Below are 27,817 nucleotides of genomic sequence, written 5' to 3' on the forward strand. Positions count from 1 at the left end.
CATTTCATAGTTGACAAGATTTCCAACAGGATAATAAATGAAATCAACTAACATGAGTGTGAGGTTACTGCAGCATAGTATAAATGATATTCATGTTCAACTCATTTTGTCACATTTGTCATGCCTTACCTGTACTCTACTGCTCCTTGCTATCTCAATGGACACATGTGTGCCCTCTGCCTCAAATTTCAGCACCCTGGTGAAGCCCTGCTGGCCACTGGGTACCTTTTCAATTGTCACTGCAAAGTGGGAGTGACTAGACATCGCCACTACTTTGGCAAGGGTTAATCGACATGCCCCAGGATATTGGTATGTCAGACCATCAAATGTATGATATGACCCTCTGCCCCTAATCCAGCATGTTCCATAGCTGTTAGGTCTGCATCCTCTTTCATCCTCGTCCACACCGCATGATTCAAGTGGGCCACAACTATAGGGTTGGCAAGTCATGGAGCCATAACTGCAGCTACAACGTCTCCCACAGTCCTGGTCTAATATTACAGTCTCTCCAGAGCGGTAGTAGCAACCCTCAAAGCTACAGCCACATTCAGCATGAGGGACGCAGACCCCAGCACTGAGTATGTAGCCTGAATCACAGATGCAGCTCTCCTGGGCAGGGAGAGGGCAGTTGTAGGTAGAATTGGGATTGACACAGGTAGCAGGACATCCTGTGCCATTGGACACAAAGTGGCTGTTGGCTGGGCAGGGGATTTCTAAGGAAAAAAAATCAAAGTGATCTTGACATCATAGACATTTTACCAAAATAATATTTTTGAAATAATGTTATGTGACTGACAGACATACCACAAAAGCCTTGTCTCCTCCAGTTTGGGAGCTGTATGCCATTCTGTTGGCACTGACTTGCATACACATTTAGTGCTTGGCACAGAATGGGCTGGTACCCTCCTCCTACACACAGATCGTACACACAACTCTCCACAAAGGGCTGTGGAGGAAGTCGTTGATGGCAAGCAGCAAAGGGTCCAGAGCTGCTCTGAAGGATACCACAATGGGCAGTGTTGCTGTATAAAGCATTCTGAGCCTCAGTGCAGACAGCACAGTCCAGACCTCCACATGGTGCCTCACAACCAGGCTCATCGTCCCCTGATGCTTGCCAGCTGTTGGCAAAAACCACATCAGAGCTCACAACCTCACCTCGGCGAGTTCGAAAGTCATCCCTGCGATCATTGTTGAAGTTTCCACACAGGCCACATGTTGCATTCTGGTAAGTGTAGGGCACACTGATTCTGACATAATGGTTAATGTCATAGGATACCATCAAGCCAAAGTCAGTACTGACGATCACAGAAAAACCTGACTCATAAACCTGGACAGTGCCATTATTGAGGTAGAATGGAGCGGCTGCAAAGTTTCCATTAACCTGTAAACACACCAGCAAGTATGTCAAGAGCAACAAAGAAATAGTTGTTTCAATACATAAGGACTGAAGAACTCAGAATAACCCATCAAAATTACCTTGGCCTCACTACGACGTCCTTTGACAAGCTCAATAGTTTCATTATAGACAAACACTTTGACCAGTCGTCTCCAAGAAACTCGACTGCTGCCCCTGTGCTCATTAGCACCTTCTACTCTATAGTAGGGCAGCCCATGACCACATTGTTCAGAGAGAACATAAGTGCAAGTGCCCTGGAAGTGAAACAGGGTCCCGTCAAAGGTATAGTAGTGTTGATCACCCGCAATGGTGCAGGTCTGTCTCTGCACAGTCTGGCAAGAGAATTGAAAGGCAGCATGACGGCATATTTGGGAAAAGGAGCAGGGTTGGTAATGGCACCGCAGACCTGCTGAGGTGCAGGTGCAAATCTGTGCACAGGTACTATCGCTCCAGAATGAGTCTCCCAGCTGCACAGATTCACCTTGAGAAGAATAAAAGGAAATAGTCACTCAAAACATTTTCTTTAATCCAACTCAAAAATAACACCACCATAGACACCAACTGATGTTTGAGAAAAAACATATATACTTGCCAATGCAAGTAACTATACATTTTACTCAATAATGGACAAGAAACTGCAAATTTACGTCTTTACAACTAAGATAATCATACACTTAAACCTAATGTCACCAAAGTTCAGTGTACAATAAACTCATCTGCAGACAACATATAAAACATGAATTTGTTCAAGAAGTGCAGATTTATTATTAACCTGGCACATAAGTTTCATTCATTCATTCATTTCAGAGTGGTCATTGTAGATATATTGTACATCACTGTAAAGTAAAGTCCATAAAGCACAAAGTGTCACTTTGGGTGGTCTTACCATTGAAACTGCAGCCTTTTGATCCATGGTCTGTCCGGAAGGCCCAGCGACCCGGTAAATTGACATTGCTGCTCAGGCGGAAATTTGAGTTACTGCCTGTTGCATTGTTAGAGAATGATCCAGGGATGGTGAAATGGTGAGTTGAATTGATTGTGTCATAGCCAGCCTGGAATATACAGCAAATGTTATATAGAATGAATTTATTTGATGTCAGATCTGTTTGTGTTTTTTTTTTTGTTATACTGCAAATGAAAAAATATGTACCACATGGGTAATATACTACACTGTTTTCACTTTTAGTTACAGCAACTTAAAACACTTTATTTCGTAGTAAATTACATACAACACAAAAGGTTCTAACCTGTACACGGCGAGCTGTTGAGGCTAGTAGCCCGTAGTTTATAAGAACAAATGAGTACTGGCCACCAGAGATCAAGACCGCTTGGGCAGTTGTGCGCTGGAAAAAAACAAAAAATTTTATCAAATTTGATAATAGGAGATTTGTGTGTGTTTTGCAAATACACTGACTTACTGTTCCTGAATTTGGAAAGTATGCCACCTCATACCATGTTGCAACAAAGACCCATTTGGCATGGAAGTTCAGTCTTGGGAAATACTTATTTATGTCCCATGTAGCTTGTTGGAGAACACTGCCACTTGTGTATTGGTTGTAGTAAACCTGACCAGTTTTTCTGTTGTCCAAATCTGTCCAGAATGGAGCTATGATGTCTCTGGATCCATATATTGGAAAACTTTCAGGTATGTAACTTGACCAAGGAGCTCGAAATGTCAAGTGTCCATTGTGGTTGACCTGAAAACAAATATTTGGGTAAACCAATTCTTACTAACAAGAAATCACGAGATGCTGACTATAGTCTTTGACAACTACATCTTATCAAAGACTTATTAGAGTATGTTATAAAAACAGATGTTAATGTTTACTACAACTCAGTTTTTGTGAAGTAAGGTTGAATTTAAATTGAAATTTCACATTTTAAGTTTTAGGAAAAAAGTTGTTTTCTGTGGTTAACCAGTGGTTTTCATAGTCTACACACTTACTTATATATATATGTTGTATTTAGAAAACATAATTTTACATACATAAATCTTGTTATAAGTCCGTCCAAAAAAGACAAAAGATTGCTGCAAGGTTATTAAAGGTGAGCTTCCATCATCTGTTTGAGAGTTCATAGTTCCTGATATTGGATAGAGGGGTCCTAGGAAGAACACAATTACAGTCACAAAACAAAAAAACACTGAATTTTCATCATTCCTGCAAAATATGTTCTTTCTTCAAGAGTACTCAGCGAAATTATTTACTTCAACTTCATGTTTGACTTGGTAATTTTTGTAGAGTGCAGAGCATGTCTTTTAATCCTAAAATACATAATATTCTTCACAGACCAAAACCAGAAACATAAAAACATAATTGAAACTTGAAAACATGAAAAGGTTTTGTATAATAAAATGCTCCACTGAGATCCAAAGGGATTTTGTAAGTATAACATATGTTAAAGATCCCCTCCAGACATGTTTCAGATATATAAAAAATACTCTGCTTTGAATAATAATCTATCTAATATGAATTTTACATAAACAAGTTTAATTAAATTCTTAAAACGACATTTCCTCCTTCTCCTTTATTTCATCCCTGTTAATCCCTGAACAGTCCATTTTCGGCATATGTGCACTGGAGGCTTCAAGTTTGCACATCACATATGTGTAAGTTTCATACTGGACCACGACTGGCTCCACACTTGTTTCGATGTCACAATATAAATTATGCTCATAGATACACATCATAAACTCAGATTGAAAGTTAGCACAGAGAAAACTTCCCCCCTCAGCAGATTAATTTGAAAACAGTCTTGTAGTGTCAAACCCTGCACATACATCATCCTGCACAGTGAAGTTCAAACATCCAACTGAAAAAATAATAGTCAAAACACATGAGTGGAGGGAGACTTCAAACAATTTGAATTTCACTGAAATTATCCAACATCCAGTTATTATACATCCTTATACAGATGGGCTAATGGTGATATTAAGGTGTAAAAATGAATTGGTTAGTTCATTAGCAATCATATGCCTTAATAATCATAATGATTCATCAAAATTGCAGTTACATTGAATATGACTTTGAGGTAAGGTGCAGATAACAACTTCTATTCCAAGCAAGTCGTGCTGGCTAACAATCACACTGATTACCATACAGCATTTGTATCAAGTATAATCCTCCTGATGTAATAGCCTCTATGACTTAATGAATTAGCATGATTGTGTGACTAGCATGATAAGACAACGGACCAATGAAAAATCAAGATTCATGTAGACTTCAACTTACCTGTACTCTGGGGAATCACTGTACCTGTAAATTACACAAAAATGAAGCAAAAACGCATGTGTAAGTAAACGGATATGACCAGAAAAATTTAAAAGGGATATTCAAGTATTTAAATAAAGCTAATATTTAAAAACACCACTAAATACAGGACCATGAGATAACATACATATTTCAAAAAATAAAATGAAATTGCATTTTATGAAAATGACTTACTTATCATCCCCAAAAGCAGCACAGACAATGTGATGTGACATGCCATTGTCCTAGGCAATTCAGACCAAACATAATGGTTTGGTCATTTTATTATAAACTACAATTGAATGCTAAATTACAAGACAGTAGAGTAATTGGAATTAGAAATAGGCATATCCCTTAAAAAGAAAATTAAATAATTACCTGGTGATATAAGCTGTCCTTTTCCTTCTCATCCATTTGAGACTGTAGGGATGGAACCAGGCTTTATACAGTACAAGCTGGCACTGTACCATAAACCTGTTTTTTGATCAGTTTCAAATAGGTCAGTGTATAATAAATCTTGCTTCCTGGTAAACTGTAACCATACATCTTTGTCTGTTGAGTATTATGAAGATCATCAAATTGTATTCAGGACAAAAAACGAGATGTAATACTCTACCAAAGGCTTTAGATAGACGATGTAGTGCTATTAAGTGTCAAGATATTCATTTCAAAAAGGAAACATTTAATGATATCACTATTGTGGTGAAACCACAAACTAATTTGTACTCTAAATGAAAAGCTTAATTTCCTTTTGGTGCAGCCTGTCCATGTTTCCTGTCCAAGCTTATTGGTTAAATCTGTAGATTTAACCAATAAAAGTATATTGTATATTCTGCTTTTTCACTGTATATTCTGCTTTTAAGAAACTTTCATTATTATTTAGTGGCAAGTCAGATACTATGCAACAATGCATGTCAACCATAACAGCATATTGTATTTTCACCTGTCATTTATCTGTTGTTCAATATTTCCACCTGCCTACTCATCTGTTTCCTGTCTGCCCGCTATCTTTTCACCTGTAAAGTGAACATATCCTGCATCCTAGTAGATGCTTGACAGTGTTGTATTATTTTTAAAAAGTTGGGGTTTTTTTGTTGTTTGTTTTGTTTTTTGTTTTTTTTAACCCCGAAAGGTCAGAAAGGTCATTTTCAAGGGATCTCCATGTTCTTCATGTTGCCCTGGAGCACTGAGCACAGTGACGCCCTAGAAAATGTCTAAATCTGAACTGTTCACTACCTTATGAATTATGGACCGCACGTATCAACTTCTGACAAATCACAATAATATTTGGTTACCCACTGACTTATTAGCATCTCCAGTGTCTTTTTGGAGGGACACCTATCTCCCTCAAATTTCAGCCAGCTATTGTTATAGTGTGTTGTGCCTGATGGTTTTATCAGAGCACTATCAGACTGTTTAACCTTTGTTTAAATACCATGATCTGTAAAGATAAATAACACTGTTGGCCTATTAATCTGTATGAAAGTCAATTTCTATCAACTAAATGCATGTTGGATCAATATTCAAAGGTGAATTAGTTGTTTTACTACACTTAACTTGTGACACTACATATTATTTAGCCTGAGGTGATATTTGTGCCACTTGTAAGCAAACATACAGTACCAGTCAAAAGTCTGGACACACCTTCTCATTCAAGAGAATAAGAAAGTGTTTCCATAACTCTATGTACACTATGAATATATTTAAAACTGTGATTCACCAGGATGTGACTCACATCATGGTAGAAGCCATCATATTGGCATCAACTGCTCTCTACTGGGACACCTTGTCCCACTCCAACAACCACATATCAGCAAACCTGTTTAACAAGTAGCATCAGTGCTGCTGGTACAAGTGTGTCCGAACACTCTTTTTGTGTGGCTGTCAACTCCTAAATCTGACTATCCTCTATGAATTTGCTTATCATGCATACAGAGCTGTCTGTGATATCTTTCTTTTTAGACTGAAATGCTGATCTTTTCTTAATTTCAAATCAGGGTAGACATGTTGACATTATCTATTCTCCAGCATAAATACTGTAGAATACACCACCTTAATTTTTCCTAAAATACAAGAGAGAAGCTCACTGGAGCAATTCAGATCACATCCATGTTTCTGTCACTAAAAATACAATCCAGTTTAAAACACCGGCCCCTGTGCCTTGATGGAGATGTTGGCAGACATTTGTTTGCTTTTATCTCTTATTGACCATTGTGTGAGTATATTGCTGTTCATAAAATTCATTGTTTTTTGCAAAACTGATGAGAGGTCAACTGTCAGAGTCAAGACAAAGGGGGTGGTGTATGAAATCTGGACACGGTACACTCATAAAGGGAGAGATTCAGCTGTTCCTCACTTACACACACATTGTCCAAGAAAGAGATTTACTTGTCTTCTCAGTTACAGTTATTGTTATACACATGTGTTTCACTTCTTTGCTCTGCGCTACAGGTTACTGTACTGATTATTTAATGGTAATAATTAACTTTATGTTTAACTGTTATGTTTGGATGTCCTGTGTGAAGGATTTCATGAAACATTGTGACAATCAGGAAAAATGAAACACATTTTTTACACAGTAAAATTTACCATCAGTCAGTTTTTACCAGGACACACCAGGAACATTAATAAAAATGAAGTAACATTTGATGATCTTCTTTCTCACTGTAAATTGGGCCTTAGATATTGAATCCGAAAACAAAAACCCTGCAATTTGAGCTGAGCCATAAGCAAAGGCAAAGTAGGGCAGGCAGGAGGTTTTGCAGGTGCAAGTTAGTCCTAGAACCTATCACTCAAAACAAAGGTGTTGTTGGGTATTTTCGTTCTCTTTATTTCACTTGAAAGGATTGACAGTAACTATTGTGTAAGTTATTTTCAGTGGTTCTTGTCTTCTCTGGACTTCCTGGTAGTGGTGTTGCCAGGAAATTCAGAGCGTGTGACCATTTATCAATCACATCTCTTTTACTGAAGAATCTTTCATGCATGAAAACATGCTGTAAAGATAAAATCTGTGCCACTGTCTGAACTGTGTGATCTTCCTGTTGGCTCACTGCCATGCAATAACTTTCAGTCTTCTTAGGAATTTTTTTCTTCTTCACTAACATACCAGCCCAAACACACCACAATATGTTTTAAGGTGATACCCTTTTATAAGATGAGGAAGTGCCAGAGTTTTTTTGATTTCTTTGATGAGGGGAAACTTGGTATCACCTGCAGGCTTGTAAGCGCACACGCACATACAATGGAACATTTTTTCATCTCCTAATAAAGTGCTGAAGTGCTGAATATCGCACCAGTGTAAACCATAGAACGGGCCTAAGCAGTAAAGGTTTAGCAACAGTAAAGCAAGCTATCACAAAAACCTGCTAATTTAAATTGAAGTGTGTAGAGAAAATGTGATAAAAGTCATGTTAAACTCCCTATGAAGCCAGTATTATATAGAAGTAAATATGTGAATGGACTGCATGCAAGATGGCAGTCACATATACAGCCACTATAAAATATATATAAAGCCACTATGGAATATTATCCTGGACAAGAAAATTTAGATTTATATCTTGTAATGCTGGACATATGATCAAATCCATCACCATGACACATACAACACTACTACTATCACTAGTATTAGCAAATTACAATGTGGAGTTGCTTTAGATATATAGGTTAACTTGTGAACTATAAATAAGTCTTGAATTGGCCCCATTACGTGAATTTGAACAGTATATATTGTATGAGAAAATGCTAATCAAAAGGCGATATTTTGCACTTCTGGTGTTAACAGGACTTCCATTTTCAAACACCCCAGCTGGGTGATCTTGTATAATTAGAAAGTGTGAATGTAGGTGAGATATCTATAGATGAGAGAGGCCTTTTCTTTAAAAAAAAAAAAAAATCTAATTTGCATACATTTCACATTGAGCGTCGCACATGAGTGAGTGTTAATTTTAATAAATGATGTCTCACTTTGGACTGAAGTTCTCTGAATATAAAATGCTTGTAAACATGTTTTGATCCAATTATCCAGAGTCTCTGAGTCATTATTCCTAATGTGACATCTTAATTATAATGTATGGGAGTCACCTCTAAAATGTGACTGCCTTGATGAGTCTAGCTCAGCCTGTACTATGCTATGCGGCCACAAGATGGCAGTGTCACATAACCTTGTATGAGTTTACCTTGATCATGTTTAGATGGTAACCCTAATTTTGCGAAAGATCTCGCGAGAGTGATCATTTTAACCCAAATGCCTATGATCTTCCCTTAGCACTAACCAAGTGTTTTTTGTGCCTAAACCTAACCAGACCTCAACCACAGTATTGTCACACCATAAAACATAATTATTTTGTAAAATGACAAACTACGCGCACGTGAAGGAACAACAAATCTCGCGAGAGTAAATGGATCGTCATTTAAAACGTGTTAATTGAATCATTCAAAACATAATCCAAGATGGGTTTTTTTCAGTGGCAGGAATACAAGAGGAGGCAGGGTGGACACGTCATATCCATGAACAAAAGTGTGTGTTTTTGTATGTGTGTGATTGGATGAGTGAGTGAGAGAAAGGGGGGCAGAGAGAGAGAGAGAGAGAGAGAGAGAGAGAGAGAGAGAGAGAGAGAGAGAGAGAGAGAGAGAGAGCAGTCACAGAAAAACTGGGTGTTAAAAATCTTGAGATCTGAGAGAAGCTTCCCCAGTCTGTGTGCTGTGAGCAGAAGCAGCAGCAGCTCGCAGAGAGTTTCCTGCTGGTGTGTTTCTGACAGAGTTTAATGTGGATTTAGTTATTCCAACATGGATTTGAGAGACACTTGAGCACAACTTGTATTCTCTTCCAAAAGTCAACTTGGCTTGAATGAACCTCAGGTGAGAGTGGATGGATGTTCAGACAGTAACTGATGCACCATGGAGATGCTTGCCAGGCAGCGCTTTGTTCAGATACTTGTGAAAGGGACCTTTTGTTTGGTAAGTAAACTAAACAGAAGCAATGAACTAAAGAATTAGATGTCAAATTATAAGAAATGGAGCAAACACGTGAAAAGTAACAGTCTTCATTTTAAGTGAGTTTTTGTGATTTTTTGTTATATTTCACACAGAATGATTGTACGTTTTATTCATTCATATGTGAAATTATTACAGTATGTTGCAGTTTTACATGCCAAATAACAATATATGCTCATTGAATATGATGCATTTTTGGAGTTTAGTATGTGGTGTAGTTAGATCACACACAAGATTATATTTTATGCTTACCATCACCATCATGTTTTGTTGGGGCTTTGACATAAATTTGACATTTTTCAGGAACTTAGAAAGAGCGTGAATTGAATCCCCTCACATTTTTAGCCTTTCCACTCTCTTTTACTCATTAATTCATTTCCAGTTGTATTTAATGTCCAATTTCTCTCCTTGTTTGATTTTCTAGTTGGTTCTTGGGCAACAACAGTCACACAGCAACTTCACCTTTGGCAAGGGAACATTAACTGAAGACCATTCTTCAAAGAACTTGCCCCAAACCAGGAGTTTGAATGAGAACACCAAACTACCCATCAGTCCCTTTATCCCTCTTTCAAAGCAGGGACTTTGGGAAATAGTTGGAGGACACTCCCAATCACGCTCCAACCCGTCCTTAAAGATAAAGCTTCGCCCAATCATGAAAGTTCATGGAGCTTCAAAGTTTTCCAGGACGTTCAGCTGGGGGGACTTTTATTCAAACATCAAGACAGTCAAACTGAATTTGCTGATCATGGGCAAGATCGTGGATCACAGGAACGGCTCTCTTGGGGTTTACTTCCGCCACAATTCCACAGGTGTGGGCAACGTGTCAGTCAGTCTCGTCCCACCGATGAAGGAGGTGGAGTTCGACCTTGAGCGCCAAAGCGTGGTCCACCCCAAAGACTCCAAGACGTTCAACTGCAGGGTGGACTACGAGAAAACGGAAAGCAACAAGAAGGTGATGCTGTGTAACTACGACCCATCCAAGACGTGTGCTCAGGAGCAGACCCAGAGCCACGTCACCTGGATGTGCTCCAAACCTTTCCAGGTCATCTGTATCTACGTGTCTTTCTACAGCACGGACTACAGGCTGGTTCAAAAAGTCTGTCCGGACTACAGCTACCAGAGTCCAGGAGCTTACCTGCCAACAGTTTAACCAGAGGCTGAACCTCTGGAAAATAAAGATTCAATTAATCCACAAAGAGAAATCCAGTTTGAGAAGCTACGAGACAGTCTTTGAGTCTGTACTAGGAAGTTTTTAGGTTTAGCATTTTTTCAAGTATGACGGCAAATACTTTAACGCATATGTTTTGTAGTGCAGTATCTTGCTTGTTGTAGGCTACAATGGTTATATTGGCCTGTTTTTATGAAACACCTGCAGTTCTTCCCCTAATATGTCGCTAAAATGAGATGAGTAGATTTTTCACAAATCTCCACATTTCATTCCACCATTTTACAAAGTATATTATGATTAAGACATCTCTTTGGACTGTTCAGTAACACTGTATGGAAGTGGGGAGTGGTGTGGTTCAAGAGGAAGGATGTGATGTTACATGGATGATCTTTGTCATGTTGATTGATTCTTCTGTCATTGGGTACAAGGATGGTACCATGCTAATCTTTCGGTTTGTACACTATTGTCATGTATTGTTCTCACTATCTCATGTATTTCCTAACATGCTGCACTGTATTTTGCCCAATAAAAAAATAAATATCAAAATAGCAAAGAGTGACCATGAAAGTCCTTTAAACCATCTGGGGAAGATTCAGCTTCACAAACAAGCATTTGTGATGAGGCAGTACTGTCTTTCAGTGTGAAAGGGGAATATGTTAATTCTTTACACAAACTCACTTTGAGAAGTTAAAACCTCATGTCATCTATAAACACCACAATGTACAGCTTGAAGTCTTAACAGGTAATTAAGATAATAAGTTAGGATGGTAAGAACATTTTATTTCAGTCTGTTGTTTATTTTACTTAAACTAACATGCAGCTTATCTGTTAGGGCAATGTAAAACTGTTAAATGTGTTTTTTCTTTGGCCTTGCAAACAGTGTGTGTGTGTGTGTGTGTGTCTTGACTAGACTGACTAGCTGGTGTGTCTGAGCAGGTCGGGGTTTGAGTGCTGAATGGTTCAGGGGGCCCAGAGCTTGGCAGGGGCCCTATAACATGCTGGGGATTAGAGATATTTGTTTCTGTCACTACACTCGCTGCACTGGCAAGTAACCTTTTCTACTGGGTGAAAGGATGTGTAATGAACCAGGCGCACACTGCTAACTCAATTACGTAGGTGACAGAGGTGATGCCCCGACAAACCCTTGCTCACCACTGTGATCATGGTCATGCACTCCCCTCTGCATCACAGCTGTGCTCGGACACAGTTGGGAAGCTTTGAGACAGCAAACAGAAAGCTCCAGTTAACAGCTACAACTGAAGTCAACACAAATTTTTGCTTCAGCTTACAATCTGATACGCTGCACAGGCTGCTTCTCTATAATCAATGAGAGCCATTCTGTAGAGTCGACTTTCCTGTTACTCTCAGAATGGCTTATGGCCATACCACCCTGGGTGCACCTGATCTCATCCGATCTTGGAAGCTAAGCAGAGTCAGGTCTGGACCGAATGGGACCAGGTGCTGTAAATCTCAGGGAAGCACAGTGGCTAAGTGGTTAGCATTGTTGCCTCACAGTGATAAGGTCCTAGGTTCAAATCCCAACTAGGGCAGGGCCTTTCTGTGTGGACTTATGGAGTGTGGATTTTCCCCACCATCAAAAACATGTATATTAATTAATTCTCCTGTCAGTGGCATTAGTTTAGAGCTGGAATGGGTGCCTGCTGCCCCTCAGGGATGGGTTAAATGCAGAGATCAAATTTCACTACATCGTATGATTGTATGTGACAATAAAACCTGATTTGCATTAGATTCATTTTAACAGAGCAACAGTGGCCATAGCATATACAGTATTAGTCCAATAAACAGCACCAGATTTTTTTAACATCTTATCTGCGTGTCAAGCTATTTCTTTTCAGTTTTAGCGCACTTCAGAGGGTTTTTTTTTTTTTTCAAGAAAACCCAATTTATGAATTTTAAGATAACAAGTTAGAAATTTAACTGAGGCCCGATGTCCTATGAAATTGTAAAGCTCCTGTTTATAGAGGTGAGCTGGTAGCAAGAGAAACCCTTCAACACTAATAAATGGGCTTTACATTTTTCTGCTGTCACTGAAGGAAAAGGGAAGGAGTTTGTTTTGGACAGCGCCAAAAACAGAAGTGTAGACACATCGAAATCATTAGATTTAAACAAGAGATTTAAGACGTTAAAAAATATATAAAATATATGAGGTAACAAACTAAGACACCCAGATCCATGAACGTGAAGATTAATGCTGCTGGGAATTGGAACAGGTTTCATAAACCTGCTCAGGAGCTAGAATTTCATTACCAAGTACAAAAAAAGATAATCTCAAAGTTACTCTGGCCCTCATAAAACATAGATCTCAACAGGATGTTTTCTTTTATTCTGTTTTAAAGTTTCTTCTGATTCAAATGGATCTTACATAAAAATACTTGTTCAAGTTGTAACTCCTCTACTTCTTTGCAGTCTCATAATTCTAATTTCTTAAAGATTCTGTCATTTTGTGTGACAGCTAAAACACATAATTCATAGAAAAATACCCAGACAAAGTTTGCATTGCATTCAATACAAAATAGTTGTGGTTTATTCTTTCGGGAACAAAAAATGGCAACAACTAAGTGTCACTTCTCATAACCAGCGATATCTACAGGAAAGAAACAACAACGGTTCCTTCTATCAATTACCATTTTCTACCAGCTTCAAATGATAACTTCAAAAATGTATTACATGTGGTTTGCCTTGGTGTGCATTTTTTTCACATTCTGTCTATTCTGAACATTAAAACGTGTTCATTTCAATTTCATTTCCCCTCAGTCTTCATGCCTGCAAAGAAAACGTCTGTCCGCTTTTTTCAATTTCACGGTTGAAAATGATTTTGTTTACACAACTTCAAAAACACTAGTGTCTGTACAAATTCCTATGAAAAAAATAGAAATGACAGTTCTGAGGAAAGACAAATAAGAAATCCATTATAAAAGAACATGAACATGCCTGATTGAATCCTAATGTTATTTTGTAACCATTTCTTGACATTTATTTTTCCCTCCATTTGTTGTCTCCATTGGTTTGTCTGCTGACACCTTGGATTTTATTTTCTCTCAAGGGCTACAAGGACAGATCCACACACAGAATACAATTTCCCCAAGAATGACATCCAGTTGTGCGTTGCTATTTTCTGTATCCTCACTATATACTGCTCTTTTTCTTCCTGCTATTTGAAAAATGAAAACGGACGCAGATGAAGCAGAGTTCTATATGGGAGTACATGTGTTTGTTTTTTGTCACTTGCTGATAAATCATCTTAAAGGGTACTTGTTCTTGGTGGTCCAGCTGGGTCTTTAGTCCATGAAGCTTGCTTCAATGTGTGCTTGCCTACAGTATTTCTACTTTACTGCTGGTAAGGGTTGACAAGGGGTGACCTGTGACTTTAGTGCAATGTTTCCCAACTTTCTTTGGGAAAAAAATTATTTTGATGATTTTGTCCCACATCTGCTTTTTTGACTAGCCCTTGGTTGTCTTTCTCGGGGGTCTTCTAGTTTGTAAATAACAGGCCCACTTCTTCTTCTTTGTCTTCTTCAGTCCCTCATAGGCCCATGAGTTCTTTAGTTAAGGGGCTTCTCCAACCGCTCTACACTAAGAACAGAGCAAAAAGAAGCCTTATGATGAAATAGACAGTTAAAGACTTTATTTATCTGGGCTTGTCCTTTATGCCTCCACATTTCCAGACAGTTGGCTCTTACTGAGTTGCTGTGTCCATTTCTTTCTCCCGAACAGATTCCAAAGTAGGAACTAGCAGGATGTCGGAAGGATTTAGATCGAGTCTTCACACGCGAAAAAGAGCACAATGTCGGACCTCGCTAAGCCAGAGCCGGTGAGGAAAGGGTTTGTTTTTTTTTTTGTAAACGACTAACATCCACTTCACGAGCCCACCTGTCCCTCTTTTTTCCATCTCCTCCTCCTCCTCCTCCTTCTTCTTCTTCCCTCCATCTTTAGAAGAGACTAAATACAGCAGGTTCTGGATGGGGCAGAAGGTGGGGATCGGGGGGAGGCTGTAGGTAGTGTAGTAGGTAACAGCAAGGGGAAAGTTTGTCCCTGTGTGTTTGAGGGCGGGGGTGTCTGTGTGTCTTTGTGTATTTATGTATGTGTGTGTATAAGTGTGTGTAGACGCCTCGCTGTGAGGCTGTTAGGACTGTTTGAGGCGCTTGCGTGGGGGTCCGAGGAAAGGGCACTGGGCTGAAGCCAGAGAGCGGTATGCTTCAGCCACTAAGTGAGGATGAGATGCTACCATGGACTTCCAACCGGCTGTCTCCATCACCTCTGCAGCATGGCTGGAGGACAAGATGCAAGAAAAGGGAAACAGAAAGAAAATACAAAAATTCAATTAGTAAAAATCAATTGCAATGGAAATATGGGGCTGCAGTTAACAATTACATATTAATCTGATGATTAGTTCCTTGATTAACTGATTAGTCCTTTGGAGTCACAAATGTTAGGAAATTGTAGAAAAATCCCCATGATAGTTCAGTTACTATATTCAGTTTACCATCACATAACACAGTGTTTCCCAACCTTTTTGACTTATTAAGATAAAGCATGATCCCTCTGGATGTGTCAGAAGTCTCTAAGTTACAAATTTCAACCCATAAACTCCTCATATAATCTAATTTTAATACATTTTTTAAAAGCTAAAATGTTAAAAATTTTCCAATAGTTGACCAAAAAAGCAAAGATTGGAGATAAGAATTCACTGAGTTCACCTATCACACTGAGCATCTTGTGAACCCCTCAGATTTATCCTGTGACCTGCTGAAGAGGTTTCTGACTTAAATCAAGTAACAGCAAACTAACAACACAATGGAGAAGTTTTGCCTGAAAAATTACTTTAACATTAATCAATTATCAGAACAGTTGCCTTTTATTTTTCTGTTAACTAATTAACACCAAACATTTCAGCTCTGTAAATATAGACGATGAATCCTGTAGTTGAGGGAAGGAAACAATCTGAGGGAATATGTGCGAGCTCAACATCAGTGCAGACACATGTTCACAGTTATTATCACACATTCATCCGAGTCAACAGAGGAGGTGACAGCAGACCTAGTGAGGAGTCAGGTTGCCCTGATCCCTCTGAAAACCTCGACAGGGTTTAATAATATCAGACGGGCCACTCGATGAGGAGACATGTGAAATTAAATTATTTACTGTGACTGCAACACCAAGAGATGAGGCGGGAGGGTGAGACTGTGTCCTGGCATAATCAGTAATGACAACGACAAGATACAGAAGGAAAGAGATGTGACAAATCAACACAAGCTACAGAGACAACATGTGCAGCGGATGCTGTGCATCTGTGAGGTGCTGGAGACATAATTATACGTGATCACCGGCTCTTTTCTCTGTGTGTGAACTCACTAGTTGATGAAGTCAACAGCCTGCGTTTTGAGCTGGTCGGCGCTGTGCAGGTCGGCCAGGATGAGGATCTCGGCTGCGTTTTCCACAGACAGACTGGTGCACAGTGCGTCCTCACACATGACCTTCAGTCTCTCTAGAGCATACTGAGGGAGAGGAGATACAAGAGGGTGAATTTACTTTTCCTTCTTCATCAGTATTCATGTGGTATTTGCTGTGACAGTTCAGGTGGTATTTTGCAAATATGACAGTGAAAGGTCAGTCTGATCCCATTGTCTGTGATGTCACACCTCAGAAAAGAATAACTTGAAATAATAACTGACATTGATGGTCCTTTAATAAATTCAGGCTTTAGGATAAAAATGGAAACAGAAATGCAAACTCAAATTTGACATTACTACTATAAAATGAGTATTTAAATGCTCAGGAGAAGCTGTGTCTCAAAGTCAGTCTTCCATTTGGTGTCATGGAGTAGTGAGATCAGTGTAAAAGTGTGAAGTGTTTCTTGAAACCCTGCTGGAAGGTTTAGTAGATATTGTGCACTTATACATCTCAGGTCCTGATCCATCTCATTACCTTTCCCTAACCTTCAGCTTGTATGCTGCCAACAAAATTACATGCATCTCTAATCACTGTAAATACAGACTGCAATAGTAACATCTGTAGTGATGTATAGTGTGAATGATGTCAATGCAATAAAATTAAGCTTTACTTTCAGTAGAATTAAAACACACTTTTCTGGTTCAAACAGCCCCCAGAAGGGCAGCGTGTAGTCTCAATATATCAAAATATACTGATGTACTAGTTTTGTAATCTTATATTACCTTGTCAGCTGCTGCAAGCAAGTCATCGGCCATCTTGTCCAGGTTGGGAGCCTTGTCTGTGTAAATGAAGCACATCATCTCTTTGAATACCTCGGGCTCCACATCGTTGATCTCCACGCGGTTCTGACAAAAACAGATGGGGAAGAAGGACGTTAGATTAATGCGTTTCACCATGACACGGCCTTCATCTGTGCTCTTCTGTTTTAGTGTTCATCTCATAATTAAGAAAAAAAAGTTAAGTCTCTATTTAGCTGTATTTTGGAATAACAGGATTGCTTGATATTCTGATTTTACTTTACTATAGCTTAAACCTTCTTTGTAAAAACATCCTCTGACAGCCCCAAACCTTGTCCATCACTTAAAAACCATCAAAATCATTTTCTTGCCCCTTACTCTACCTTTTGTTTGCTGGTAAAACGTGCTCCACATTTTTAATGTTAATTACTGAATGAAAAGTTTAAATCTTTTAAAATGTTTGCAAAAAGATCTCTAAAATGGCCTTCATTTTTAAAAACATTTGGCCAGCTTCTCCTGCAATTTCATTTCTCACAATCACATGTGCACAAATGAAAAAAAAAGCAATTCTCTGCTTCTACAGCTTTGTCAGTGAAGGATGAATCCTGACCCCCAAGTACGGCAGGACAATTTCATTTCAGGTGTGCTATCTTTCAGTTTCACCAAACAGCTCTGTGCTGCAGCCATTTGACAGCACACAATCCTTCACTCACTTAACCCCTCAACACAGCGGCGAACATCTGAGCATTAGAGCTGCTGAGGAAAAAAACAAATTTATTTCAATCTTTGAGACCTTGGGCTCACCTTTTTGCTCTCTTCCATCTCGTGTTCAAACATGGCGCTGAATACAGGTGAACGTGCTGAAAGCATCGATATAGAGAGATGTTTAGGTAATTGTTGGATCAAGCAACGGTTAATACATGCATAAATGTTTACACACATATATACACACAGCCAAGCATTTCAAACTGGAGGAACAGAAAGAAAACACATGGCATGTGTCTGATTCATGTCAGTACCTGCCAAGATGGCTTTATGGGCCTGAAACTCCTGGCCAGCCACACACAGGGAACAGTCAGTGAAGCGGGAATTCTCCCACAAGCCCCCCAGCTCATCTGCTAGCCGGCAGTCAGGCACCTTCACCATGTTCATGGTGTTCTGCCCAGATATGTTGACCGAGTCCTGCACCACGCTCACCTGATGGAGGGAAATTAAATGCTTTATTCCAAAATGCTGTATGACCAAGAAAAAACATTATTTCAGCTTAAGCAAATTCGTAGCCGTTGTTGCAGCCCAAACAGGATAAGGCGGCGTACCTCACAGAAAAGCGTGAGCTTGTCGTCAGGTAGAAGACCGTTGGCCTCATCTAGGAGGAAGTCTCTCCGGATGAACTTTTTAAACCCCCAGTCTTTCCCCTGGACAAAGCGATATGCCCTCTGGCTTTCTGCACACATCCATGACACACACAAGTCACAAGGTGGTCAGTCCAAGTAAAGTAAAGTAAAGATGTGATATTAAAAAATTGCTTGTGAGAAATCTCTAGGATTTTTTGTATGGAAATGTAGCTTTACACAAAATGTTTTTTTACAACTGGAATATAACTCCTACAAAGCCTCTGTAAAGTTAAAATTTTGTGTTTATCAGCTGACTCACCCATGGCTTTGGTCTCCTCTCCCTTGGCGTTGAGGATGGAGAACTTGAACTTGGCGCGGACCTCGGCTTTCGGACAGCTGACCAGCAGCAGGTAGAGAGACAGGTAGTCTTTGCTCTCCTCATCCAGGCCCTTCGGATTCACTCGCAAACACCTGAAGGTGGTGGTGGAGGGTGGAGCAGTTAGAGGGGATTGTAAAAAGCTGAAGTGATAACAAAGTACAGTATAAACAAATTATTATGACTGTAAACACTCCTGATTATACTCATTTTATATGTGGCTACGGCCACATTTGCACTTGTCATTTCAAATATCGAATAAAATCCAGATGAGATTCAAGACACTTTAATTTACTCTTTGCCGCATGTATGAATCTCCATTGGCCAGATCATGAATCTGATTTCAATCTATCTTGGTTTACACCTTCATCCTACAACATGCCAAGAATTTTCAAATGAAACTGGATCCATCTCAAATGCTTCTTGGATGTATTTACTCTTTGCTTTTTTGAGACCAAATAGCTATCTGATCTACCCCAGATGCATGAAGTGACGAATTGTAAATGGCTACAAAGGGAGTCAATACAGGGTATACACCTGACCACCACCTGACCACATTATGATGCGTACAACTGTGTTCATGTTTTTGTTTAACATGCCACAATTTGTAATAATAAAGTACAGCAACATCAGGTGTCATGAAGACTGCTGCACTGCTTTGAACGTGAAAAAACAAAGCAGCTCTCTTGCTCACCCACCATTTGAGTTTGTCATTGGCCCCAGAGGAGAAGGTGGAGCTCTTGATGACCTCGCCCATCTCCTCGCGACAGAAGCTGAAGTTGTTGATGGTCCACATGTAAGAGAACTTCACCACTTTGATCTAGCAAAAGGAAAAATGATTCAGTAAACCTCAGAGTAGCAGATTTATTCAACAATGTTACAGAGTGTGGGCTGGCTGGTGAACAGTTAACCCGTTGAGGTATTTTACCTGTGTATAGCACCAGCTCTCAGCCACAGGCCCGCTGGACATTTCCGCAGGGGGAGGGGGACTCGGGACTCTTGACATTGCCAGCGTGACAGAAGGTGTTGGGGGGCAAGAGGGTGAGGAAGAGGAGGAGGAGGAGGAGGAGGAGAAGGAGAAGGAGGATCCGTCACTTCCACTCGTCAACGTTCAGCCCTGACGTCCATCTGCATCAGTACACGCCAGATGGAAGCAGCTTGCCCCCTAGAAAACACACAACGTGAGCGTGATTAATTGATCAGACTAGAGTTAGAAATAAATCTCCTTGAAGTTCCTTGAAAATTCAGTTTAGTCTGGAACGCATTCCTCTAACACACAGGCAGGCGATCACATAGCGCACATTCTTTAAACAAAACACAGCTCACACCTAGGCACTGTATCTTTCATTAATCCAGTTCAGACTTCATATCGTTTAATTCATGTGGCCACACTGCCTGCGATTGAGGTTCGTTGTGTTGGGGGCTAGATGAATTGTCCCTGACCCACAGGGAGACAGCAGGAGATCGATGGCCCATGCCTGTTCTAAGATCAATAGCCTCTGCAATTGCAATTAAGTCTCAAAAATGAACTGTAAATAAACAAGGTGGCAAACTGTCTCCCAGGACAGTAGTGGTGATGTTTGCAGCCACTGGCCAAATCCAAGGCTCCCAAATTACCTTCAAATCACATAAGCAGGACATGCAGATTTGTTATATACACTTCCCTCCTCCAAATACTCACAAACACATGGCTCTACACACAGACTGTTTAACTCTGATGCACAGCTCTCTGCAAGAGCTTAAACTGGTCAGCAGGGACCATTTAATGCTAGTTAAGTTTTAATTCTCTTGATAAAGAGACTGACACTTCTCATCTCATTTTCTTGGATATGCAGCTCATTGGGTGGAAATTCTGGATTCTGCTGTGATGCAGCGAGAGGTAACTATGAAAAACTGTAAAATCAAGTCTTGAAAAAGGTCTATCTGTATATATATTTTAACTGTTTATAAACTGCAACAACAAACTGCATTAAGCATTGACAACAAAGCCGCATTCTGACATATTTCAATTAATCACAGACTTCTGAAAACAAGAGTGGGGAAATATATTTGAGTGGGCCTCACAATTAAATACATTTTTGCTGGTGGTTTAAATCTCACATTTGGTTGGTTGGTGGGATGGCTATCGAAGAACAGATAGTCCACACACAAGTGTAAAATCTCAAATTCTACATATTAATTATTTGAGTCTAATGGATAACTATGAGCTCCTAATTTTTTGGTTTTTTTCCACACAAGAAGCACACACTATTCTTAAAGTACACAAAACGTTAGTTTCAAACATTTAACATATATGTAAAACATTAAATGTTCACATCTAAATGAGCTTAAGTCAAAAATTGTAAAAACAACATCCTCAGTCATTATTATTTATTGAGAATTTTATACTCAAAAACTCATCAGGACTGTATGGTTGTGGTTTGATCAGATTTGATTGACAGTACTGACAGCATGAGCGAACAACTCCACACACACGCGCCAAAACATTCTGATTCAAAAATTGCAAAATAAATCCTTATTGGTGCATGGAAATATGTGACATCAAAGTTTTCCAACTGAGTCACATCATTGAGAAGAGATAAAATAGCACCAACAGAAAAACTCCTCCAACTTATTGCACAAAACTATGTGTTTGTGTAGGACATCATCACTGCGATAAGATGTTGATGCTGATTGAGAAAATAAAGACAAACCTGGTTGTTTACCACAGACTGGAGGACACACAAATCAGTGTCACTGCTTAATTATCTGATAAAGGTATACAGATTGCCCCATTTCTACACCTTTGGTAGAGGATAAAGACCCACTGCTGGACACCATATTGACACAATGCCAGATTCATAAGCCTTTTTCATCTTGCTGCAAGGTCAGTGGCTGAACAATGTACCGTATTTCACCCAATCACTCCTATATAATACAAGTCAGTGTCTTTCTGGGCCCTCGTACAGTTGATCTGTGGCCACTGTTCAATATCATTTTCTATTTCACCAGTCCTCTAACCCTCCTTCCATCCGTACCTATCTCTCATTCGCACAGGCTTTAATGTCTTTACACCTTCATCCATAAATTCAATTTGTGATGGCTGGGAGCTGAGCTTTCTGCTCCTGATGATTTCGTTTGGTGCTACAATGACAGTGATGCTGTCTAAAGGCTGTGAAAACTGTAAAATTTGAACAGTATGTGTATTGCACAGTCTAATGGTGTAAACTGTTTTGTTGAACCCCTTTGAATCTACTTAGCTACTGTATGCTACGGCACACTTAAAGCCTCTACAAATCCATGGTGCTGGTTCTGTGTGATTAGACTGTGCATGACTGACTTTCCCTTCACTTTCCTGTCAGATTTGCTGCACTTGACAGAACAGAACAGCTTTAGCATAACCATTTTGATTCTTATGAAGTTTAGTATAACTCACAACGTATCTCTTCCCAACTTCAACCTGAACAGAGGTGTAATCAGCAGAGTAACTGAAAACACCCTCTGTGGGTTTGCAGAGCTTTTTAATGCTGTTATACTGACCAGACGCATCCCTTCAAAATCACAGTGTGTCTTTTGGAAAACCTCTGACAAGATGCCATCTAATTGTCTCAAGATGGTTCCTGGAGTATGTCTCAATCCCATTCTACATACCAATGCAGCGGAGTAAACACAATTTCGGGCAAGGTAACAAAAGCAGTACATACACAGACGTCCCACAATTCAATATTCAAAGACAATGGAGAAGAAAAAAGGAAAAAAAATTAGAACAAATTCAAATTGGGGACGGTGGTGAGATGGTCTGCATTCTCCTCACTATATTTACTTGGCAGTAGTGTTCAAAAGTTACAGTTTGTTGATAAGAGCACTAAATGAATAATTTTAATACATATTTACATATATTTATTGTATACTAACGACCAAAAAAACGAACTATAAATGTCTACCTGCCCAGAAACTGCAGATGAAAAGTAATTAGTCGCTAAATCCGATACAGAGCATCTCTTCTGCTGTTATGAAATTTATTTTAAATAAAAAAAAAAAATCACAAATGATTGAATGTTAAACATATGGTATATAAAACGTATGGACACAGTTAAAGTGCAGATTTACATAGAGTGAATATCAGGCTAAAAACTTAACATGAACTGAGTGATACGACAAAGTCACAGTCAAAGTGGACCAAGAGCCAGGTGGAGAAAGAAAAGATTATTCTAGAGGGAAAAATGTGAGTGTAACTAATACAGTATATCAGAACAGTGTCACTGTCAGTAGGCATATCTCTGTGCTGATTCAAGATGTTTAGCCTAATGTGACCCCAATGAACTGAGGAGTACTTGTCATGTTATTCACCGCTCCAACTGCATTACCTACTGTAGCCAACATAAAGTAATCCATATCAGGAGCTTGCTTCAGCCTAGTTCCAAGGACTGTTTTTAAAAAAAAAAAACTCCAATGAACAAAGAACCAACCAATCTTCTTGATTCTTTAACAATGGCAACCGGTAAGATGGAGTGAGACGATGAAGATAAAGGAAGGGGGTAGAGAGAGAAAGAAAATGAATAGTAAAGTGATAGAGAAAGCCAAATGAAAAAACAGGTGGCAAATGACAGATGGGCCACTGTCTGTGGAACTGTTCGAGGAGATAAATTGCCACAAAAAGAGGTTAGATGGAGACAAAAGAAAATCAAAAGGTGTGAGAAAGAAATCAAGGAGAGATTCGTGGACAGGTGGGTTGTGATGAAGATGCATGCTGCATTGAAATGTTAGTCCCAGTACCTTTTTTAAAAAGACAGTTTATGCTCTCCGGTTTCCTTCTCAGCTACCCACGAACTGAGATGTAAACTGAGCACAGATTTAAGGACAGGTAATCCAGTTATAGTGAAACAGCTGAACACATATCAGCCAGAGAGCTTCTCTCACATGACCTGCAATCAGTAACAACCTGCACCAACCCAAACTCTGAAAGGTTTATCGATCGATGACGCTTTCCAAAAACAAAAACACACAGAAAAACCACAGCAGAGGTCAAAGACAGGGGTGATAAATTCTGGTTGTCCACTGAACTTTCACCAGATAATCAATACACTTATCACCGATAACTGTATCTATGCCTAATCTGTGTCTAACAATATGAACAAAATCCATAAGGTTATTAAAACTGTAAGGGCTGCGATCAAAATCCATCAAACATCAAAAACATTCTTAAAAATCTATTTAAAATCAAGGAGATGGTAGAGGTAAAACAAGCAATCTATGAAGCCTTCAATCATTGCAATCTTAGGTAGAAGACTTTTGACTTGTCCACATTGATCCTATAAAGACAAACCAGACAAGCTTGATACAAGGTGATATTCATGGCCACAACAACCCCTGTAACGACTTCAACAACTAAGATAACATTTAGTAACCTTGTGCAAATCTCTTTAACAATCCACTACTATGTCTTACTGTATCAGCAGACTTGAGTGATATGAGGATATAATACTGTGACTCTTACTGCTCAGAAAATGAGCTCTTATTAGAGTCATCTGAACTTAATTTACATGAATTTCAGTAAAACAGTACCAAAGCAAAGAAATTCCAGAAAAGAGGAACACAGAATTAAAACTGTATGTCCAAAAAAACAAATCTACCACACATCTGGAATAACAATTAAAATGTATGCATGTATATCTGTGGAGATATGATACATAAGATGGCAGTTATGACCACAAAGCTTTTTTTTTCCTGAAATTTCACTCCCTTGACCAAAAAGAAAAAATCAATCTCTGCTCTAAATCAAAAACTGGAGGTATGGAGGCATTTCAGACGGCAATTTCCAAAGGGGGGGGGGTAAAAAAATTGCAACTCTTGTCAAAGTGTCAGTGAACACAATGTCTATTTCCAAAGCTTTGGTCTTTGATGACTGCAGTAAGCCACAGACAAACCTTAAAACTATAATTGGTACAGGAACCGGGGATCGATTGCACAGCGCGTGTTGGGCCTCTATGGGAGTGATTTCATATTCTGCCCTTGGTCACGGTGCTCCTCCTTTCCTAAAAACTCAATCTCAGAGAGGTATGAACTATTGATTTTGCTACAGCGATCAGCCCGCCTCGCTCTCATCCCTGACTTTGTGCAGACCCACAATTACATTGAAGGGGATTTGACAGGGCGAAAAAAGCATTAGCAGCCTGGCTTCACCTCCTGCCTGTACTTCCTCACTAAAACCCTGCTCACTTCACCAGGCACGGGAGGTTAAAGGGAGGAGGGACCTCAATGCATATCTAATGTCTCCAGTCACCTGGTTCATACTGTTACCAGCAGTTACTCTTGATATGTTGACCTACAAGGGCAGACGCTACTGCAGGCTGAAAAACACCACAAATAGTCCAGTCATTACAGCCGTTTCGGGCTTACATGAGAAAGAGTGGAACTAAAACTTCACTGATTTACAATAATTACGATACTTTCATTTTTGCTTCTTGCAAAGGATTAGTTTTACTATGCACAATTTCAGATATTAATTTGGTTTGTCTAAATTTGCCAGGCATCCATGCCCATAGGTTGGCTTCATATATTATCCAGCTGTTTGAAAAAGGCACATAATTAAATATCTAAAAATCACAGAAAGGCTCTCTGGCTCTATTTGTAATTTAAGAGAAGTGTGACTGGACTGTATCTGTGTCCACATCGCAAAAAGTTTCAACACATTCAACTTCATATCAACAAAAAAAAAGCCACCAGAAATCAACAAGATACACTTATGAACCATGTAACTGTAATAACAATTCACAGGCATTTCAAGACATTGTTTTTTTGTTTGTTTTTGTTGTTTTTTTTTAAAATCAAGTAGCCTATTTATAACTTATTTCTTTTGGCCACTTGTTTTTATGAGTGAATCCAAATTGTGAGTCAATATCAAAATGTGAATATGTTGACACCACTCAGCTCTACTGCTGGCAGCTCCACCGCTGGAATGCACATGCCTGCAATTACCAGATCTGTCTTGATACTGTTAGTGCCATCATGACAGCTAATAAAATAAAAGTCTCATGACTGCTGGGAAACACGGCCAGGGCATTTGATTTCTGTTTTTTAAGTTGTACAATTCGTCTAACTGAGGCAGATCAGTCTGACCTCAAGATCCAGGAGGAAAACAAACCACCTACTTCTTGTTTCTTGCCAGAAAAGGGCCAGCATCTAAATAAGTCTTGATAATCTTAATAGTAACAACTAATAGTGTTATTATAATTTCAACCATATTACTAGTCTATCCTAATAAACATTATAAAACATTAAAACATTAGAAATTGCTATTTAGTGTTAAATACTTAACTTAGCAGGGATGAAATACTGGTTTGTGACTCAGTTTCTTGATACAAAGACTGGATCATTTGCATTGAGCTGGAAACTGATTTGAGACTTAAGTCATTCTTCCAAATTGCATTTCTTTTGTACACAGTTTGAAAACTGGAAAGCTTAATGGTACAGGATTTTCCTTAGGGTCATCACACAAAAGGTGAACTCAGCTAAAAAGAGTTGTGTATAGTTGTGTATGTAGAAGGCAAAAAGACAGACTCAGGGAAAACTTTCATTAAAAGCCATTTCAAATCTGCTGTGTGGCAGCTTTATGACATTTAATTTAACTGCTGCTACTACAAGAGGGCCTTGACTTGCGGGGAACAGTACTGTTCAACATCACCAGAATGGAAATTACAGTTGCATTTAGGTTTGATGATTTAAAATACTGTTCATGCATTTGAAATATAGTTCAAGAGGTCTTGGCTACTAGGTTATTCCCTTTGCAATTTTCCCTAAGACTAGGACATTAGACACCTTAGTCACCTACTTAATATACTGTAATCAGTTACAGCATCACAAACTAAGGTTCAACAAAAAAATCATAATCACATAATCTTCATTTTTGTATTTCTGGCAGACATTTTGCACTGGAGTTAGATTATATTTATGTTTATGTTACAGTGTATGGTTGCATGAGAGATACACATCACCTCCTTTCAATAAGAAGACATATTTGACATCACTGCAGTGGTGTTTGGTCTGTTTCCAGTGGACCTGAGTCATTCAAACCTCTGTTTATGTACTGACGCACCAATATGACACCGTTCACTCGCTCAGGGTAACACTTGACTTTTACTCATCTCTTCCTATTCAAATAATTATATATGACAGCTGGTGTATTGACCTAATAGTCCAGTCTGATTGAGCTTGGTCTACTGATCCTGTCTCAGTTACTTCTGTTCTCATCAGCTGTTTGTGAGCAGCTTGGATAACCATTACTTGGGAAAACAAACCATAACTCATTAGCAAACCGAAGTAATCTAACCACACTGAATTACATATTATAGTGCTGGTTCTGATCAAAAATTATGATGAAGGGTCGCCCAAAACATTGATTTCATTAATGTCTCTTTCATTTCTGAATCTATTAACCACTACATATAATATTTATACTATTGAACCAATGTTTAAACGTATCCTAGCCTTTCTCAACATGTTTCCATTGAGGTAACAGACTAATATTAGAATATAAACAGACAACGTTGGAAGCTGAAACTCACTCACTTTGCAATTAATGTAGGCGGTGACAGTAGCAGGTAGTTAACCTGCTAACAATGCAGCAATATAACAACAATATACTTTAGCCACCCGTTGAGACGAGTCTGCTTAAAGAGAAAGACATAGGGGTGATAATATCTGATTCATTTATAAATACACAATGTTTAAAAATCCAATCTAACGTTAGCACGCCAGCAGCTAACTTGATAGCCACATATCTGCTACTAGCTAAGCCAAACAAAAAGGGTCGTAAATTGCCGAAACAGCTGCGACTAAAGATACGCCATAACATCCTTTACCGGGTTGATTTTGAAGTCTTTAGTTCTTCTATTTCTGTTTTTTGTTTTATATTCCGGCGGGCTTACCTCTGTGTTGAGTTAAATTATAACGCTAGTTGTCCGGGATCTTCTGTTGTTGTTAGCTAGCAGGCTAGCTGTCTGTAGATAGTGGCAGACATGAACAGTGTTGTCTCACCAACAGCGCCCCCTGCTGTACTGGAAGACTGTCACCAATTAACATTTCACACAACTTCTTGTTCCTCGGTAGTTAGGTG

General features: G+C 39.1%; 2 protein-coding genes and 1 pseudogene across 4 annotated transcripts; 1 reads left to right on the plus strand and 2 right to left on the minus strand.

Moving 5' to 3' along the window:
- LOC121887366 overlaps positions 1-5,057 on the minus strand; it is a 29,447-nt pseudogene extending 24,390 nt beyond the window's left edge.
- Positions 5,058-8,886: 3,829 nt separating this feature from the next.
- On the plus strand, positions 8,887-11,329 carry LOC121887082 (neurexophilin-1-like). 3 transcript variants are annotated; one of them, XM_042397636.1, is made up of 3 exons: positions 8,887-9,160; positions 9,477-9,600; positions 10,061-11,329. In XM_042397636.1, the coding sequence occupies exons 2-3, from the start codon at positions 9,541-9,543 to the stop codon at positions 10,784-10,786; spliced, it is 786 nt and encodes a 261-aa protein (XP_042253570.1). In that variant the 5' UTR covers positions 8,887-9,160; positions 9,477-9,540; the 3' UTR covers positions 10,787-11,329. The 3 variants fall into 3 exon arrangements, with proteins under 3 accessions (XP_042253570.1, XP_042253571.1, XP_042253569.1); XM_042397637.1 differs by lacking the exon at positions 8,887-9,160 and adding an exon at positions 9,217-9,386; XM_042397635.1 differs by lacking the exon at positions 8,887-9,160 and having other exon boundaries at positions 9,217-9,600.
- Positions 11,330-13,326: 1,997 nt separating this feature from the next.
- Positions 13,327-27,744, minus strand: LOC121887576 (speckle-type POZ protein). The gene is made up of 10 exons (XM_042398474.1): positions 27,630-27,744; positions 19,652-19,888; positions 19,422-19,543; positions 18,667-18,818; positions 18,330-18,457; positions 18,033-18,210; positions 17,818-17,873; positions 16,999-17,121; positions 16,178-16,320; positions 13,327-15,093 (listed from the first exon to the last, which is right to left on the minus strand). Exons 2-10 carry the CDS (start codon positions 19,727-19,729, stop codon positions 14,949-14,951), a joined length of 1,125 nt encoding a protein of 374 aa, XP_042254408.1. The 5' UTR covers positions 19,730-19,888; positions 27,630-27,744; the 3' UTR covers positions 13,327-14,948.
- Positions 27,745-27,817: the final 73 nt, after the last annotated feature.

This window comes from Thunnus maccoyii, chromosome 20 (genome assembly GCF_910596095.1).
Source record: "Thunnus maccoyii chromosome 20, fThuMac1.1, whole genome shotgun sequence".
Taxonomy (NCBI): domain Eukaryota; kingdom Metazoa; phylum Chordata; class Actinopteri; order Scombriformes; family Scombridae; genus Thunnus; species Thunnus maccoyii.

Excerpts from the sequence above, each read along its gene's own strand:
- LOC121887082 (XM_042397636.1), top strand. The coding sequence starts at position 9,541 with ATGGAGATGCTTGCCAGGCAGCGCTTTGTTCAGATACTTGTGAAAGGG. Across the intron at positions 9,601-10,060 it reads TGAAAGGGACCTTTTGTTTG|TTGGTTCTTGGGCAACAACA; the intron begins GTAAGTAAACTA and ends TTGATTTTCTAG.
- LOC121887576 (XM_042398474.1), bottom strand. The coding sequence starts at position 19,729 with ATGTCAAGAGTCCCGAGTCCCCCTCCCCCTGCGGAAATGTCCAGCGGG. Across the intron at positions 19,544-19,651 it reads AGAGCTGGTGCTATACACAG|ATCAAAGTGGTGAAGTTCTC; the intron begins GTAAAATACCTC and ends TCCTTTTGCTAG. Across the intron at positions 17,874-18,032 it reads CCATAAAGCCATCTTGGCAG|CACGTTCACCTGTATTCAGC; the intron begins GTACTGACATGA and ends CGATGCTTTCAG.